Here is a 19,236-nt window from a genome sequence, read left to right on the forward strand (position 1 = left end):
TCAAAGAGGAAATTCCAAAACTTCTTCTCTAAGTTAAAGTTCAAAAACATCCGCCCGCAGTTTAAAAAGCCAATACCCCACACTCCCCTTTAATTTTACTTGGTCCACTTATTTTATTTGTTTGGTTTTATATGTTAAATACAGTCATTATAAATTCTATTATATATTACTACATATACTTGTATTTTCTTCCTGATCATTTTAAAAGACCTTTCTTTAATCCTTAGGATTAAACTGGCAGTTTTTTGCTGGTAGTTGCTGGGCCTTGAATGTTAACCATACACTAGAAGACTTTGAAAAGACTTTGAAAAGACCCAAGTCTGACACCCTCTCACACCACAAGACAGAGTCACTGGTTTTTAGTGACAGAATATGATTTTGCAAAGACGCAATCTTGCAGTGTCACTGTTTACAAGACCGCAACTAGTTTTGAGATTATTCCCCATCAAGGACCTGGTGGAAATTTACAAGCAGATAAACACTTTTCCTTCAATTCTATAGTGGCGCAGATAGGAAGATACGTTGGCTGAGCATGTAAAGGTCTGGGGACCAGAGCAGTTCACTGCAGAGCTGTATACTCTGACAGATCATCACCTAGAATTTTAATTAACCTGTAAAATGTGCAGTCACTTTTTAGATTTAATATAAAGATTTACACATCAACACAACATGCAGAGATTTGGCATTGTTGATTGGGTGTTATGAACTAAACCATGAAAAACAGTGTAACAGGAAGCAAAAAAAAACACAAAACCCACTGCACATTTCCTCACATCACTGTCACGCTCAGTGAACCTGAAATATTAAAGCAGTCAGCTTATTTTAGATTAATATGATTGTTGTCTCTCTTTCTCTCTGGTGTGTCACTATTTGCATGAGCCAAGACTTAAAACTTATTAAACATGACTGATTTTGTCACAGCGTCAAAATGAGAAAAAGACTGATTTAAGACCACCATATTGACCACCTTACAATAACCGATCAAGAGGATGCAAGACTCATGATTTTATTCCGACACTGGATATTTGTCTGCGACAGTGAAATTGCTTGAAAAGATATTTGGTGTAAGGCCGGCATAAGACTGATATATGTAAATGAGCTCTGTTCTGACTGGCTGCCCTGTGTTGTGCTTTATTCAAAAAGAATTCCGGACTGAAACACTCCTCATCACTTCAGCGTGAATGGGTGGAGCTAAACTGCTAAATAGCTGTAGGCTGAATATGTGGATAAATGTAAATGTGTTGTTTGTATGGAGTGTGGAGTGAACAGTACATTTCGAAAATGTAACACTGTACGTTTTACATTAAACATTAATTTTAAAAAGGTAAAATTTTCGTTTTTCATGATGTGAGTCCTTTAATACTTACTAAGCTAACAAATGTACACCTGTCATTTTAGTGCACTGTGCTTCTCTTTATATCACTGGCACATCTGAGTCAAATTAACAAGTACAATTTGATGAGCCTCAGACTACAAAGTCAGGGCAGCGTAATCTAACATATTGAGAATATTATATTGTTTACTATGTTTTAGGATTGAAGGTACTGACACTTTGATTCATTACACTAACAGTCATTACCACACACACATCCTGTAGTTCAATGCGGCATTTGTGCTGTTTGATGTCATGGCTGTTTGTCTCATGAGTTCCCTCCCACATAACTTCATTTTGATTTCAGTTTTACCTTGAGTCACACAGCCTTACTCACTGCATTTGCTAGCACAACAGCAAAACCCACAAACGCAGTTACCAGTTGACTGTTGCCATAAATGAAAGACTAGTCCTCAGATTTCAAGGGAAATTCCACCGATTTTTTTAAACATTTCTGTATAATTCAGTGGTTAATATATATTTTTTTATAAGTTTATTTATAAAAATACTGAGAGTGGTTTGATGCAAAATGGTTCACTTGCAGAGAAACTTACTGACTCAGACTTCTTTACAGTGTCCGTGATAGAAACCAAGAGTCTCGACGTCTACAGTGCAAATATAGCCATTTTCTTTATGATCCAAAACCACCAGTGAACCTAGACGTGTCTTCTGAGTTATTATATGTAACACTGATGATTGATGATGGGACTTTTTTGCCTTAAACACCTTTCATGCGTCCCTCTCCCCGTGAACTGATTAAAATACATTTTAGACCAAAACTTTATCAAAAAAACTACTGTACTGTACAACAAAGTCTGAGACATCAGGCAGAGTATTCATAAGCACTTCATGTCTTTCACTTTCTGTGAAGAAGCTTTCAGAGGTGTCAAATCCGTCAGACGGCTGGGCTCCTACCACCACCACTGTGAACAAGTCTGAATTTGAAAGTTTCTCTGGAACAGAGCATTTCACAACAAAGCACTTTGACTTTGTTGACATGTTAACCTTTTAATTATGCAGAAATATAATTGTGGAGTTCATCTGCAAAACATCATTCATTACTCAGAAAATCACTATAATATCCAATGTGATCACTATTAATCACCATCTGCATTTATTAATCTGTTGTTATTCTTGTATCTGTATTTGTATCTGTATTTCACAAACACTGTTAATTATTCAGCAGCATACTGTGAAACTGATATGTGAGTAATGCAAAAGTGGTTAGACATTAAAAAAAAAAAATTTAAAAGAGAAACCATCACTTACCTCTTTTGAATGCTCTCTGTCACGCTGCTCACAAACGCGCCGTCAGTCTGTGGAGGGGAAAAGAAAAGAGGCCTGTGACTGAGAGATAGAAAAACAGGAAAGGAATAAAGAAAGCCAGAGGAAAACATTACTAGATAGGCTATATTCAGCCAAAGGGGTGAAGGGATCATAGCTTTTCTGATGCCAGATCTCGGAAGCAATGAAAAAGATAGATCCACTGCATTAAAACACTTGCTAAAACATGCAACTTGAACACTCTTAAAAATAAAGGTGTCAAAAATGTTCTCTGGAGTGATGCCATAAAAACCTTTGGCTCAGTTAAAGGGCCCATATTGAGTAAAACTGAATTTTCCTCACATTCTTTAAATAAGAGTTGTATGTATTAGCTGACACTGTTTCTGTGATGTCAAAAACACCAAAACATTTACATTTAGTATATCCACCTAGTCAACTTACAGCAGTTTAGTTCTGCCTACTCAAGCTGAGGTTATAAGGAGTGAGGAGAACAGATCTCATTTATATACACTAGTTTTAAAGGCACAAGAACAAATATTGCCTGTTTAATTCTAAGAGAAGAAAAAAGTAATGACCATTTTTGATACACAAAACCAGACAAAGGTCATCACACATTTAATAAAATTTGGAAAGATATTGGTGAATGGGGCCTGTTGAGAATACAATTAAAATAAACTTAATACCCAGATTGCCTAGTATTTGAACCATGTTGATCAAATCTGATCAAATGACTAATCAACAAATTATTGTACATAATAATAATTACAGTATATTATTTGCAATTTCTAACATTTTAATCTCTCCAAATATCTCATTATTGCAGTTACTGATATGACAAGTGATTCCAAACATTTAAATGTCAAGTGTCAAACATTAAATGACTTTGTTTGTTTTAATATATCTTTCTTTTCCGTGTTACAGTTGAGGTCAGGTTTAAGATTCGGATAAGGTTTAGATTTTAGGTGAAAGTTAAAGTTAGGATTTGGTTTAGAATTAGGTTTAGGATTCCGTTTAAGTTTTAGGAGTTAAGGCTGGTACCTTCAAGTTTAAGGTTAGATTTAATAGCTTTTGTTAAATTTATCTTAAAATTCAGTCACATGTAACAGTTATTTAGTTTATTGTTAGGCAAAGACAAGGTGAGTAGTCATATGCAAAAGTTTGGGCGCTGCTGGTAAGATGTTGAGCTTCTAAATGAAAATAAGTAACACATCCTCTACAGAGAACATACTCCTGTACATTTCAATGCAGAGTTACTGTTTGTTTTTTGAATTTAATGTAATGGAAAACAAAATAAAACCGAAATAAATAAATAAACAGAAGCCTGTGCAAAGGCTATGGAACTGTTTTTTATATTGTATGTTTTATTTTATTAAATTATTTTCCCAATGTCTTAAACTCAGCAAATAGATAGAAATTGTGCAGAAAAACACAATATTTTTAATTTATTTATTCTGTGTAGAAAAGTTCATTTAGAAAGTCAACAAAACCTTTGCATACAACTGCATCTATATTGGTTGCATCTACACCGAAGTCTCAAAACACATATAGTAGCTTGAGTCCAATTATGACATTTAGTGCGTTGATGCCGACTCTTTCAGGACATCATTATCAGACAACTTCCACAGGACTTGAGCATAATGTAGACAGATGTTTCACACCATCACAGCACAACCTTACTCTGAAAGAACAAGATTCTCCTGGGACACATTAGCCTGTTATTCTTCTTCAGTAAACCCCCAGTGTTCAATTATCACCTACAGTTTTGAATGAACATTAATTTAAGCTCATTTACTTGTAGCCAGGCAGAAGGGAACACTGTAAGAGTTAATTCAGCACTAGTGATTTTGCTGCGCATGCAAAAGGCCTTTTGACCCCAGCTGGACGAGCGTGTCAGGACTGCCCACGTTGCAGAAACAAACACCCTTGGTAAACTGTGAAGTGGGCTGGGCCTGAAAACCCACTTGGTGGTTACAATGGAAACTGTTTTACATGTGGATGGGCATCAGTGCGTTTATTTTGTTTAACCATCAGATTGGAGGAAAAAATTAATGTTGTCTTTACAGCATCAATGCTTCTGTATACTTTGAGTGATGCACTGATTTCTAGGTAAACTAGAAATACTGAGACAAGCTCCAGCTTGTCAATGTGCCATGCTAGTTTAAAACTGTCAGAATGTTTCAGATACTATTAAAATATAATTTATTGTATTTTATTTATCTGAAATAAAAATGCTAGGCTGCTAAAGGCTTGATTTGCAGTACAGACAGGAGCCCTTCAGAGAAGGCTTAATCATTTCTAGGAATTTAAAAAGACATGCTTGTTTATGGATTATTTTTATTAAATGTAATCATGCTTGTATTTAAACTTTGCAAGTGCTGCAAATAAAAAGTATTAAATTCTTGAAATGTTATAAGAAACCATTTTCTCATTGGAATCTTAGTAGATATATTTTGACGAACTTATAAATGCAAATATCTTTTATTTGGATACCTTATTGATGAGTATGCCTGTCCACAAGCTGCATATAATAAGAAAAAGGTAGAAAATGCTAAATTCAGATTTACCTCGGCAACAAAGATGACGATGACGATGTCATTCTTCTGCGCTGGTGTGAGGTCAAAGATGAGAGAGCTCACTGTGTTCACCAGGTAACTCTGCTTCTGTCTGCGCACTGTGGGTACGCCAAGCACTAGAGACACTGTACAGCCATTCATACGCACACATACAGACTAGATTAGCATTCGGGAGAGCACCAGGATTAGGCCCATCACATATACTCGAGCAGATTACGATTATTTAAGATGATCACAATCATTTGTTTACATTACAACAAAGAGAATTAAAGTTGGGTAGGTTTTCATGTTGAGGCAAATGTATATTAATAAAGGAAAGCAGAACATTTATTTAAACTAGAGGTGGCACAGCACCATTTTTCTTCTCTGATACCAAAACTTTGAGTATTGACCTTTTTTAAAAATGAAACACTTAACTAGGAAGGCTGAGCAGTTAAGGGGTTCAACTTAAAAACCAATGAGTAAATGCTTATCAGTTGACTAATGCTCAACCTTTTTTTGGCCTAAATTTGGGTGGGAATGTAGACTTTTTAAGGTGGGAACACATAAAGTGAAATTTCTAAACCAATCTAACACATTGTGAAGGCAGAGTGCAGAGTAAAGGGCTTGGGCTTGTCAATATTGTCTGAGAGATAGCTGTTGATGGCCATGATGGCCGAGTGGTTAAGGCGTTGGACTTAAAATCCAATGAGCACATGCTCACGTGGGTTCGAACCCCACTCCTGGTACTTTAGCTGACCATAGACCAATGATATTAAAAAAATAAGAGAGCATGTTCAACACAATGACTAAAAACGTATACATATATAGCTTTACTCCTAAAATGAGGCCAAGATCCTATCAATGAAGTATCCATTAAATTGACAACAGCAGCAACTGCAAACCAGGATGGCTGAGCGGTTAAGGCATTTCGCCCCCAAATGAAAGGGTAAACACCTGCGTGGGTTCAAGCCTCTTTCCTTGCAGTCTCTTTGTTTTAACCTCTTATTCTCCAGGGTACATTTTGGTTTTTCCATCTGAATTTACATGACCAAACAGCTCTAATATGACACCCACTTTTTGAATGTAGCTTATGAAATATAAATGCTTCAAAGAATATGAAGAAGTACATTTTGAAACCACCGGTGGTTGCAAGGAGTTTAAGAGGTTAACTCAAGAGTTGAGGCAAATTCGAAGGCAAGCAAATGCGTGGCATTTCTGGGCTTAATTTGGGAGGGAAGGTTTGAGGGTGTGAACAAACTGAGAGAGAAATATCTCTACTAAACTAACAACTTGTGAAGGCGGAGCTCAAAGCAGAGGGCTTGTGCTTGTCAACACTGTCCGACAGACAATTCTGTTGTTACTCCATGATTGTAATGTAAGTTATCATAATGGGAAAGTAACCCAAAAACTTCCAATTAAGCTTCTTTCTTGTCCATTTCCACATCAAGTTGTAAACAGCTGGCCAGGCTTAATAAACCAAAACCTTACCATATTCTGATGGCAAATCTTGTTACGAGACTGCATGAGGTTAAACCAAATAAGGGAACATGTTCTTGAGCACACTGACTGAAAATGAAGATCTGTAATTGATCTTTCATAATCAAATTAAAATCTTTTGATGTAGAATATTTTTCTTAGGAATATAGTTCCTTGGGTTTTATGTCTCTGTGAGTTTTGTGGCATATTCCTTGAGAAGAACACTGTGGCAGAAGATATGTAGATTGCACCTGCACCTTTATGGAAATTACATGTAAAATAAAAGGGTTACATATACAACTGCTGATTCATCATTCCAAACCAAAACTGCAACTATGAAGACTTGCACTGTTTCAGAGACATAACCGAACACTGTGTCGTTGGTGAGATTCAGTCAACAAAGACAGTGTCTCTAATGTGCATCAACAAAAATCGCTCTCGGATAGAATGGAGACATGCATAAAGAAAGTGCACAAAGTCCAGATCTTATATCACAGTGTCATTCTCAAGGATTCACAAGCCTCAAAAACCAAAAAAGAACTAGTATTCCTAAGTGTAAGAAATATATTCTTAAGAAAATATTCCATATCAAAAAGATTCAAATTTGATCATAATGAATTTTCTTAGGAATATAGTATATTCTATAGAACTATATTCTTAGGAATATAGTCATGGGAGATAAGCTACACCCCTTCAGTCATTAATACACACATTTAACTGAATAAACAACCAGCCCTGCACCAGGATGGCTGAATGGTTAAGGCGTTGGACTTAAGATCCAATGAGCATGTGCTCGTGTGGATTTGAGCCCCATTCTTGGTACTTTGGCTGACCAATGTGTTTACTCCTTCCTTAAGGGAACATATTCCACACAATGACTGGAAATGAAAATTCAAACCCCTGGTAGCCTTGTAACTCAAGAGTTGAGGCAAAAACTAGGCAGCAAAAGTTAAGCTTCAATCAAAAAAGCATCAAGTGTGTAATTAGCTGAAGCATGTCAAATCAGGGATATGTAGGCATAGATGTTGTATGCATTTGATATTTACTATCCAAACAAAGAGTGCTTGGTACTTACACAGCTAGCTAAGTTAACTTACTTTGCTACGCTGTATGTCCAAAATATCAACACACCCCTTCCAAATAGTGAACTCAGCAACTTTAAGACACACCCATTGCTGACACAGACGTTCACTATTTTCACAGAAAAGCACTGACTAATAGAACGAGATGCTGAACCTAAGGTCACCAATGCCAAAGAGTATAAAGTCCTCCAGCACTGGGCTGTGGAGCAGTGGAGCTGCATTCTCTACAGTGATAGAGCTCCATCCAGTACCTTTGGGGTGAGTTGGATTGACCCAGAACTAATTATCCAACATTAGCAATGTTCCATCATCTAGTGTACAGCCTTCCAAGAAGAGCAGATGGTTCTACTGTGGCAAACTGGTAGAAACTCCCTAATAATACCCTTGATTTCAGAAGAAATGGTTTCTGCAAACATTTGGCCATACAGTGCTGGTTTTGTGGACATGGTGTCATTGTCAGTGGAGGATTACCAATGGAAATAACTTTCAGTTCAGGCTTTGGCTCATTGCATAGGCTCATCACCACTGGATGAAACATAGACAGACAGATACTGACCTCCGGTGCGTCTCTGGCCCAGGTGAACAATGGGCTTCAGGCTTTCTTGGTGCTCTCTCAGGTGAGGCAGGTACAGGAGTGCATTGGGCTCTACAGGCAAAAAGCGCAAAATGGCACTCGTTTCTGGCCATTTAACTGGAAGAAGAAATATGAGAGCGTGAATGAGTTGGTGGGAGAGGGGTGCTTCGGCATAAAATCATGAATGTACATTCGTAATTGTACAGTTAGATATACCTGAGGAGTTGCTGGAGGAGATATTATTACTAGCAATGGTCCAGTTCTGCAGGTCCTCCAGCACTTGAAGCAGTTTGACTGAGAGGGCCTCTCCACGTTGCTCTGCTTTCACCAGCCTCTCATAGACCTTTCGGAGGTCTCCTTCCCTCGTTTCTAAACCAGAGAACACGATCAAACTCAGATACAGTTCTGCCACCTACTAAAGCCCAATCGTATGGATATGATTTGAAGTACTTCAATGTAAATCTCTTCCTCATTTTTTTCAAAGCTGGAACAACAGAGGAGCTGAAGGGCCTGTCATAGCATTAACACTGTACACAGCACTGTTATCACCCAAGGTAAATGTGCCTTATCCATACACAGAACTAGGAAATTATCTGTGCTGAACACACAATCAGTCTACTTCAAACATCTCGCATACGTTTTATATTACATGTTTGATAAGGTATACAGACAGTTTATTAGTCTACCAAGATACAGATCCTGTTTTCCTGCTTTGTGCAAATTTCACCAGCAGGCAAAACATCTTCACACAGTTTGAATAAGTGTCATAACCAGGACTGCAGGCAATTCTGAAGGCCTGCATTTCTTTTGCTATTTTCAAAAATGGGGTTATGATTTATATTTTTCACAATAACCTATTCTAAGAAAGTCACCACATTAAGGTATCACATTTCCTGCTGGTTTCAGAGCTTGGCCTGTTAGTGGTCACAACCATTTGTGTATCAGAGTTACAAAATGAGATGTTTCCAGAGCTGCTTTCCACACTGCTTTGCAATCCAGATATTGCCACATAACGAAGGTGTTATAGTTAGTTCACCAACTAAATCCTTTAATGACTAGAATGAGCTTAAACACATTTCAAAACACACTGGAGTATGAATGTGGTGCACGCCTTGGAGATTACATGTGTACATTTACCTTCTGAATGTATGCATTTTCTAAGTCTTCTGTATAAATGAATGCACCTACAAGTTGGTTGTACTGATTTTCAGAGCCATAACAGAACAAGTAAGTATCCCTTCTATATAAAATAGCAAGAGAACATCTGCAGTACTGAAAGTGCTCATTCAACTGTGGGACTCTGCTGTGTAGAACACAGGAGGAAACAGAACATTTTAGAACTTTTTTGGGAGCAGCATTAGGACTTTTTCATTATCATAATAAATGACATAACAGTACTTTTCTGAACAAGTCATGGGTACCATCTATACTTCTAGAATGCTGAGCTATTGTACATATAATAACATGTAAAATGCGTGAGCTGGCCAACTTTTTTCCCCTTAAGTAGTTTATTTAGTTATCAAAACTTTTAAGAAACAGCTTTTGAAATTATGGTAAATAACACTTTCATTGTGGTGCTTCTCTACAGATCACCTTGTTATGGATGACTAGGTACTGATCATCAGTAGGGATGCACGCTAACATTAGATCATATTGGTATCAGCAGATATTTCCTTAAACAAGGTAGTGTTTAGATTTGCCAATATTTGAAAATATTTTTGCCGTTCAAAGAAAACCAAGTATCTCCATTTTTGTCGATTTTTTTTTCTACATTTCAACACACCAGCTGTCCTTACGTTGTGTGAAGGTTTCATGATGAATGGACCAATAGAAACGCTCTAAAATCACTTGGAATAAAATCTATTAAAAGGTAAGAGTGTTTTTTCCCTCTCCTGTAAAGTTACTATTTTGGAGATATTTGTTTTTGGACAGTGAAGATATATTTATTTTACTTCAAAAGAGCAGAATTCTGCTAAAAGGTCAACATTTTATTAGATTTACTGCATTTGCAACCCTATATTTCTCTGTAACACTAATCCAGGTGGATCTAGGCTTAATTTCTACATATACTGGCATTTGGAAATATATACATGGAAAATATGGCACATCAGTTTCAGCCCACAATTGCCATATAAGTGCATCACTTATTGTTGTAACTGTGTTTCTGTGTTTATATCTCTATATCTAGCAGGCAGTGTAAAAGTTTAATACATTGATCTATCTATCTATCTATCTATCTATCTATCTATCTATCTATCTAGCCATCTGTTTAATAAAGATTTTTAATCATGAACACTAAAAATTAGTGTTAAAAGCCCCCTTTAGCAGAATAGTCTGTGTTTCATATCCTATTAACTTTTTATTTAAAGTTTCATAAACTTTTAAACATCCCTGTTACTTTACATCCCTGTTACTTTACTTTGTGTTGCAAATAAATAAATAATAATGTTAGTTTAGTTTTAACTTACAGAAAGTAAGTAACCTATCTGCCTTGTAATGTTTATTGAAAATGAACTATGGATAACCTGAGCATTCAAATTAATATCTATTGCCGTGTGGTTTTCAGGTTTGCTTGAAAACATCAGAAAAACTAAAAATCGTAGCATACGAAAAACTCTTTGAACATTGTGATGGTGTATTTTAGCCATACCACTCATCCCTAAGCAGCTCTCTTTGCACATCTGTAACTTTAGTAAGGTCATAATAATTGACAATGATCAACTGACCAGTGCTATAAACTTGAGATCTAAAGGTCACAACGCCGCTAGAACACTAAAGGTTCCCACCTCTTCAGGCTGAATGGCGGTGTGGAGGGTAAAATCTGATATATGGCCATATATGCCCAGACTTCATACAGGGTCAGACATATATATGTGCATTTACATTATGTACGTTTATCCATAATATAAGGATCGCATATATCATGCCTGAATGTCTGATACATTTCTAAAGCGTATGTCAGATACATGGATCATATAGATAGACAGATATGCCTGACACAAACAAAAAAGGTCAAAATAATTTAAATGGCATACATTTAATAAAAGAAACCCTTACATTATAGAACATGGCACGAGCATACATAAGTAATACATGCCATCCATATATTAATATTCTTTTCTGTCATTATATCGTTAAATATGTTATACATATATGTTTATATATGTCTGAAATGTCCCAAAATGGCAAATTCAGATAGGTTGGCATATATGTTACATATATATGCACATATGTGACAAACACAAGTTGATTATGAGGGAAATGCACGTATGCTAATATGAATTATCTACTATGTTACGAATGTCCTATATTTTAAATCCTTATGTTGCCATAAATGAAATTTAGCATGGATAGACTCAATAACCTCAACAAGGCATCAGTTTAATCTCTTTAAAAAGGTGTTTTATTCGTCGGTTAGCCTGTGACGCTATGAGGAGCTAAAACCCCGTCCAGCCAACATGTTTGGCGCGGTAGTTTCCCTCAGGCTCCTTTTTTCCCGAGTGTTGTCGTTTCGTGTAAAGAACAACCTGGAAAGTGCTCAGGTCTCAAATTCTCACTCAGCTTGTTTCAGACTCATTTCAGACGCTCCTCGCCGCCGAGGTCTTGTAATAAGGCTCGTCTGACAGCAGTAGGTCGTGAGGCGAACTTGTAAAGCCTGTACGAGCAAACTTTGAGTGGAGGTCCGCGAGACCGTGATGCGAACACGAGGGCTTACCGTGCTGAGCCGCGCGCCAGGAGGTCAGTACGAACACGCACCCGCAGAGAGTGAGGGTCAGTGGTAGAAGTTTGCCATACCGCCCCCTCATCTCACTCCACGCCGAGTCCAGCCACAGCGCAGCTTAAAAACAGAGCAGGAAACGCGCCTCCGCTTCAGCTTCAGCTCTGCTCATGTCGGTGCTCTTTTACCCAAACCCTCCCGAATGAGGCAGAACCGGTTCAGCCGAAAACACCTGATAAAGTGAGGAACCAGGCGAATGTCATCCATTCATCCTCCTACACGCCACCACTCACAGCGCGGCGCCACCTCCCTCCACCTGACAGCGGCCGTCTTCCTACTTCTCCATTATAAAAAATCCAGGCCTTGCAGACACCACACCCAGGTCTCGGAGCTCTGGGAGAAGACTTTATCTGAATGATTAGGAATTTAATGAACAACAACTCCAAAAAAAAAAAAAAAAAGAAGAGTTAAAAAGTATGTCCGTGTGTGAGCTCATCAGCTGATGGTTGGACCAATAGAAATGAATAGCTTAAAAAAATAAATTAACTTGCATTTAATCATATTCATGTTGTTCTTGCAGACGAACAGTAAATATGACTTTGTAAACGCTTTAAATAATGTTCCAATCAATGACCAATATATCTCACAAAGTCTCTCCTCTAGGTTTAAACTGGACGGTTCTAATCTTCCTTTCCTTATCCTGCCTGGGATAGGCTCCGGCACCCCCCCGCGACCCTGACGGAGAAGCGGCCTAGAAAATGGATGGATGGATCGATGGATGGATGGATGGATGGATGGTTCTAATCTTGGTTAATAGACCGCTGTAGCCGTGGGTCATTCTGTAGTCTTCGTTATGCCCATATTAGGAACTCCGGGTCTAAGCCCAGTTTCTCTATGGACAGAATGAACCGGGTTTTCAAAAAGTCGCTTCCATCGCCCCCTGTGCTAAATAAAAATACTCATAACCCGACACGTTTTCTCCTGTGTATATTTTTCTCCCGAATACCGCTGGATCCACTGAATTACGAGGTCGTAAAGAGCTATAACACTAATATTGCTACAATGCGAGCTAAAGCGCATCAAATTGATGTCACTATGCTACACGATACTATGGCGGGCTGCGCCGGTGCTCAGACGAGCTGTGCTGTCGTATCGAAACCTTCTACCGTAGCGCATATTTACGGGTATACTCGTAAATAAAACCTCTAGGTAGGATATTTTGATAGGCTAAAACTCCCTATACTACCCTTGTTAAAACTACGAGGCTGAATGGTCCTTCTTTTCTGCAGCTTCTTGTTTGAATGTTCCCGTTCCACCTTAAATGGTGCAGCAGCTGTGACTAGTCATCGCAAACTAGACGAAAGAACCTGTCGGTTCTGTTAAACAGCAAAATAAGCTAATGTCACGCAGCTGTTAAGCAGAAATAGAGAAACTTACTCATATCAGGCCTTTCAACCCTCCAGCTGAAGTCAGCTTCTTTTTAGCCGGCTCCTTATTCAGATTTTCCCGTTCCACCTTAAATGGCGCAGCATTAAAATAATAATGAGGATGTCCTGAGAGCCTAAATGAGTTTATCAGGGGGTCAGCGTTGATATTAATCTGACTGGATCAGCCTGAGTGTAGTAGGTACGTGTGTATATCACTTCAAGCTAAAAGGAGAGAGCTAATGTGTATCATGAAGAACAGAGAGCTGCATGGAAACCTGGTGATTTTGTTCAGACTTCTTATCTGCCCTCAGTCTGAACATGGAAATGTTTACTGCCAAAACCGTCTTAAGGAGGCTGCCAGTCTAGTGACGTGAATTCCGTGCGCAGTAGCTTTAGCTCACATGTAGCAATATTCATATTTCAACTCTTTAACGACCTCGTAATTCGGAGGATCCAGAGGTGTTTGAGAGTGTTCGCAGGACAAAACGTATCGGGTTCTGAACATTTGTATGTAAGACAGGATGTGACAGAGGTCATTTTTTCGAGATCCCTATTCATTCTGCTCATAGAGAAATGATGCTTAGACCCGGAGTTCCTAATAGGGGCATAATAACATGGTGCCGACTACAAAATGACGACACAACTACAGTTTCACCCTGACCAATCACAGGGCTACATCTCTGGGCCCGCCCCCACACAGAACACACGCACGATCCGAAAGTCTTAGCAAGCTAAAGCTAACCTAGCATTAGCAAAAGCTAGCAGGCTAATCCACCTGCGTCTAACTGCCTGCAGCCAGTTCATTCAATTATATGTACACGGACAGTGTTTGTTCGTCTGTTCATTCATTCACACTGTCCGTCTGATTTTTCTCGACCAGTTACAGTCACATAAAACTGGACAATGACTTTAGTTTGTATGAGTAGCAAAGTATGCTAGGACTCTTGGACAGGGAGCTATCAGTCAAGCTGCCCAGTAGACACCCTGACAGATTTTAGCTAAGCCATGTTTTATGATAGGTATATATTATATTTTTCATTCAGGCTTTGCTGGATGTTTAATATAACATTCAAGTTTAATGTCATGCAAACATTTTTAATATTTTTCTGTGTTTCATTTTGGGACTTTACGAAGGTTTTTGCCCTCTCCGGTAGGTTTTCCATTTGGAGATACTTGTTTTTCTTTGGACAGATTTGTTTTAAACAGATAAACACCTGCATGCAACGACTTGCAAGATATGGATGTACAGTGGGGTCAAAAAAACTGAGGCCACTGGTGAAAATGCTTTTGTTTTCCTCTTTCTGTGTTCGCCTTACATTTCAAGTGAGCACAACATCAGACTTAATTAATGAACTAAATCTCACCATGCATGAAGGAGATAAGAATAAAGATAGTAATAAATAATAAAGTCAAGCTCAAGAATATATTGATTAATTGAAACAGATAAATTGGTTAAACAGATAAAAGGAATCAAACTTCCCATGACTATTCCAAAGCTGCACTGCACGGTGTCCCAAATCTGATCCCAGAAGACCAGAGTCCAGCACTTTTGTGGTTTATCTGCCTAATGAACCTACTAAAACTGTGATTACTGAATGATCTGAAATCACCAAACTGTACTGGACACCAACCACTCAGGCCTTGAAGTATTGCCATCAGGCCTACTACACACAAGAGCCGTTTGGCGTAAACAAATGCTGCACTGAGAACAGCAGCAAAATGTATGGAGGACCATATTGCTTTGTACAATGTAATTACCTTTAATGACAGGCTTACAGAAAAAGAACAAAAAGGTTACTGCTACATCAATGGGTAACAAGAATGGAAGAATTGTGATGAACAATTTATTCATCTTTTTTCTCTGGTTCCGGTTTAGTGTGGCTTTCAGCTGAATGTTTCTCGTCAATATGGCAGTGACCTGCGATAAGAAAAGACATGCCTGAATTCAGATACTTAGGTTCTAATAACTTAGATTATATCTCTGGCAGTAGTACGTGAAAATGCTGACTTAATATCTCAAAAGAGTGACTTATTTTCTCAAAACAATGACTTAGTTTCTCAAAGTAATGACTTATTATACCAAAGAAATTTAAAATCTCATTATTTCTACACAGTTCCCCAAAAATCTCAAGGAAATATATTATTATTTTGAAATTCTAAGTAGACATTTTGAGACACGAATAATTATTTTGAATATTTTGAGAAAATAAGTCAGTATTTCAAGATCCTACATCAATGGGCTTCCATGCACGTGCCCACTTCATACAAGAAAAAAGTAAAAAATCTTCTGAGGAAATCTTTTAATTTGTAATTGATAACTGTGAGAATGTGTTATCATAGAAATCTTTGTACTTCAAGCCTTATTCCATAGTTTACACCGACCTGTCACACCATCGTAGGAGAACTGTGGTTCTCTTTTGAACCCCAGACACTCGGCTTGCTTCCAGTACAGATCCATCTCTGACTCGGATGCTTTGGGTCTCTTTGCTGCAACATTACATACAGTCTTTAGTGCATTATTCAGACATGATACCCTAAAGTTAGTGTTAACGAGAGTAACACTGCATAACTTCAGTGTCCAAAAGTGCGATATTTGTCAGTCTGTTGAAAGTGTTGACTGGGATCTGGTCAGATGATCAGGCAGCACAAAACCAGAAGAATGTGTGTATGTATTTCCACCTAGTGGCCTGTTAACCAACTATGCTTACAGTCTCGCCTGTTTATTAGTAGGAAGCATGAAGACAAGACTCAGTCAGTCCATCCATACATCCATCCATCAAGACAACATAAAAATTTGATGACAGGGAAAAAGGGTTTGAAATTCATGTGTAGTTCATTTTATGCAGCACTACTGCTACTACTATTACTAATAATAACATAATTATTTTTGATAATGAAACACAATAATAGCAACCAGTTAATTCACCTTCTCATTCTAATTTTGGGAGGAAAATGAAAGTATGTTAAAGATATTTCTCTTTTTTGTCTGTTATTGAGTAAATAACAGTAATAAAGTTCATTAATTGAATTCTGAATGAGAACTGTCCTTGAGCTCTTTTCCCCCTAGTATCTCATTTTATTTCAAATGGAGATTTTTTACTGCATTTTTATTTTTTTATTGTTTGCTCTGATTGTTTGTTTGATTAGGCTGATATGAGCTTGTTTTATACCAGTAATCAAGTGAAATAGTAGCAAATTAAGTGTAAAGTTTCTGCAACATAAGTTCTTCACAAGTGGACGAGTCCATTGAGGTAGGCCAAAGACAAAAGAGTAAGAAAGTTGTTTCAGGTATTGTGTTAATATTGTATACATTAACACATTTATAATATTTAATATTTATTGTTATTATTTCATAACATAAAGAGTCATCACAAGCCCAGAAAGGACCATTGGGCCTCCTTTAGTATAGGTCCAGAGACCACTAGATGGGGCTTTGCGGCCCAGTATTTGAGAATTGCTGGCTTAAAGCAATAGTTTGATCAAAATTGATCAAAATTTTTAATGGAATTCATAGGCCATGCAAGCACTTACAGCTCCGACAGCCTTGAGTTATTTTGGCTGTGTATTTGGGGCCGTTGCCTTGTTGAAATGTTTTTGGTTCATACGATTAAATTCTCCTCCAATATCTCTCAATACCTTCACAACCAATGACAACATATTTTAGAAAATGCAGTTTACATTTACATATATACTTTTTTTTCTTTTTTTCCTCTTAATTTTGTTCTTTAAATATAACTTTGTGTATCGCTGTTGTCAGAACAAAACCTTGTATCTCCAAAATGGTGACTTTACAGGAGAAGGAAAAAACCTGCTTTACTTTTAATGTAAGCCAATGGAACCAGAATTATTTCCAAGTCATTTTGGGTCGTTTCTTTTGGTCCATTCATCATGAAATTTGCGTACAATGTAAAGGGCAACAGGCATCTTCAAATTATGTGAAAAACTTGAAAACGTCAAAAATGGAGATACGAGGTTTTCAATAATACAAATAATTGTGTCTGAATACTTGTGACTGTAAAGTTCTTCAAAGTCTTTTTGGTTATAGAGCAGTTTGTTTAACAAGTCCTCAGTACTTGGTGTTTAGGCTCTGGTAATGACTTGGTCAGCAGCTTATTGCCAAACAAATCCCTCGACACCTGACCAACAAATCTCTGTTGCAGAAAAGAGCAAGGTCACTTACTCAAGAGGAAAAGGGACCTCATTGTTGTATTCTCCATCTGTCTCCGGAAGCTCAAGGTCATGCAGTCAGAACAGGAATGCAGTAAATCGATCACTATTGTTACATTATTTACTGTAAACAGACACATCAGCCTGAGTGTAAGACTCTTCACATCAAATCACAGTGACGTGAATAAAAGTGATAGAACAAATAGATGTGACATGTTAGACTGTTCTTGCTTGTTATAAGCCAGCACTAAAAGTGCAGACCCATAACCGAAGGAGTGTGTGCTTGAACTTCACTCATTTTCTACAGCATTGCTGATTTTACATGGGTGTATCAGAGTGCAGGATGGAGGAAGCCATTTGGGACGTTTCAGACTCACCAGAAGAATAAAAGGTGCTGTTTTTGAAAGTTATGTTCATGGAGGAAATCTGACAATCTCCATGTCTGAGGAGAAAAAAGGACATTCGTTATCAAAAGCACACAGCCTAATATAATGACGACGCACAGGTGCAGGTTTCAGCAGAACAACAAGCGATGTAGATGTGAGATGATCAGAGTAACAGAGAGACTCACAGCATGCCCCCACGGTGGAGAATGAGTGTATCTTTAGATAAACCAGGAGAAAACTCCATCCAAGAGCTGTTCATCATTTTTAAGATATTTGTAAGTTTAGGATTATTAGATATTCCTTCAATTAAAAGCCACTTTCCAATGACCTAAAAAGAAAACAAAACAGAGTAAATTAATTCTACAGATGTAAAGATTAATTCTACAGATTAAAGCATGTATAAATATTGTTATTAGGCTCTTTGTTCCTTTTTGACTTTCAAAAGATTCAGACAAATCTGAAAACATTAATGATCATTAATTTTTATATTGATAGCATTGGTTAATTATTTATCGCTGTTGTCAGAAGGAAACCTTGTATCTCCAAAATGATAATTTTATAGGAGAAGGAAAAAACCTACTCTACTTTTAATGTAAATCAATGGGACCAGACATTCTTTCAAGTCATTTTGGGTCATTTCTTCTAGTCTATTCACAATGAAATGTATGCATAATATAAAGGACAACAGGCATTTCCAAATTGTATATATATATATAATACGTATATAAATACGTAGATACAGTAGTAGCTTTCACTTAGAAAATCACCACAACATATTATTTGTTCAATTCTTTGCATGCATACTTCCACAGCATTTCTACACCAAAAACTCTTTTTGTGTAATGAATAAACTTACTGAATCCTCCAGCACTGATGGTTTTATGACATCCTCACAATTTGGGGCAGCTGCCTGGTGGACAGCCAGCAGACTGAGAAAAACCAGAACGGAGCTGATCAGAAAGGTCATGATGGGCAGAGCTCTTCAGATACTGTTGTTAACTTGAATACAGGATCCCTGCACTTTATACTGTTTTATACTGAGCGTCCTCCTCCTCTGCACTCTAACTGCCATTGAAGCTCTTGCAAGGTGATGCAACAGTGCCAGAGATCGACTCACTGCCAGCACACTGAACTCCAGGGAATGGGGTTATGGGGTATTTCACTATTTTATACTGGGACAATATCTAAAAAATAT

General features: G+C 37.6%; 2 protein-coding genes and 2 non-coding genes across 4 annotated transcripts in view; 2 read left to right on the forward strand and 2 right to left on the reverse strand.

Annotated features, from left to right (window-relative positions):
* zgc:154054 (uncharacterized protein LOC777616 homolog) overlaps positions 1-12,402 on the reverse strand; it is a 37,094-nt gene extending 24,692 nt beyond the window's left edge. Inside the window, exons 1-5 of the mRNA XM_017692020.2 lie at positions 12,059-12,402; positions 8,560-8,712; positions 8,326-8,460; positions 5,221-5,354; positions 2,642-2,688 (exon numbers count right to left, since the gene is read on the reverse strand). Coding sequence (XP_017547509.1) covers positions 2,642-2,688; positions 5,221-5,354; positions 8,326-8,460; positions 8,560-8,712; positions 12,059-12,149 — 560 coding nt within the window. The 5' untranslated portion in view covers positions 12,150-12,402. The remainder of the gene's footprint in view (positions 1-2,641; positions 2,689-5,220; positions 5,355-8,325; positions 8,461-8,559; positions 8,713-12,058) is intronic.
* On the forward strand, positions 5,875-5,957 carry trnal-uaa. The gene has a single exon. It is a non-coding gene; the product is annotated as a tRNA-Leu (tRNA).
* Positions 7,427-7,509, forward strand: trnal-uaa. The gene has a single exon. It is a non-coding gene; the product is annotated as a tRNA-Leu (tRNA).
* Positions 12,403-15,224: 2,822 nt separating the features above from the next.
* Positions 15,225-19,070, reverse strand: LOC108424135 (saxitoxin and tetrodotoxin-binding protein 1-like). Its single transcript, XM_017691950.2, has 6 exons — positions 18,898-19,070; positions 18,227-18,369; positions 18,033-18,097; positions 17,669-17,779; positions 15,871-15,975; positions 15,225-15,406 (listed from the first exon to the last, which is right to left on the reverse strand). Exons 1-6 carry the CDS (start codon positions 19,006-19,008, stop codon positions 15,333-15,335), a joined length of 609 nt encoding a protein of 202 aa, XP_017547439.1. The 5' UTR covers positions 19,009-19,070; the 3' UTR covers positions 15,225-15,332.
* Positions 19,071-19,236: the final 166 nt, after the last annotated feature.

The sequence above is a fragment of the Pygocentrus nattereri genome, chromosome 8, assembly GCF_015220715.1.
Source record: "Pygocentrus nattereri isolate fPygNat1 chromosome 8, fPygNat1.pri, whole genome shotgun sequence".
NCBI classification, from domain to species: Eukaryota; Metazoa; Chordata; class Actinopteri; order Characiformes; family Serrasalmidae; genus Pygocentrus; species Pygocentrus nattereri.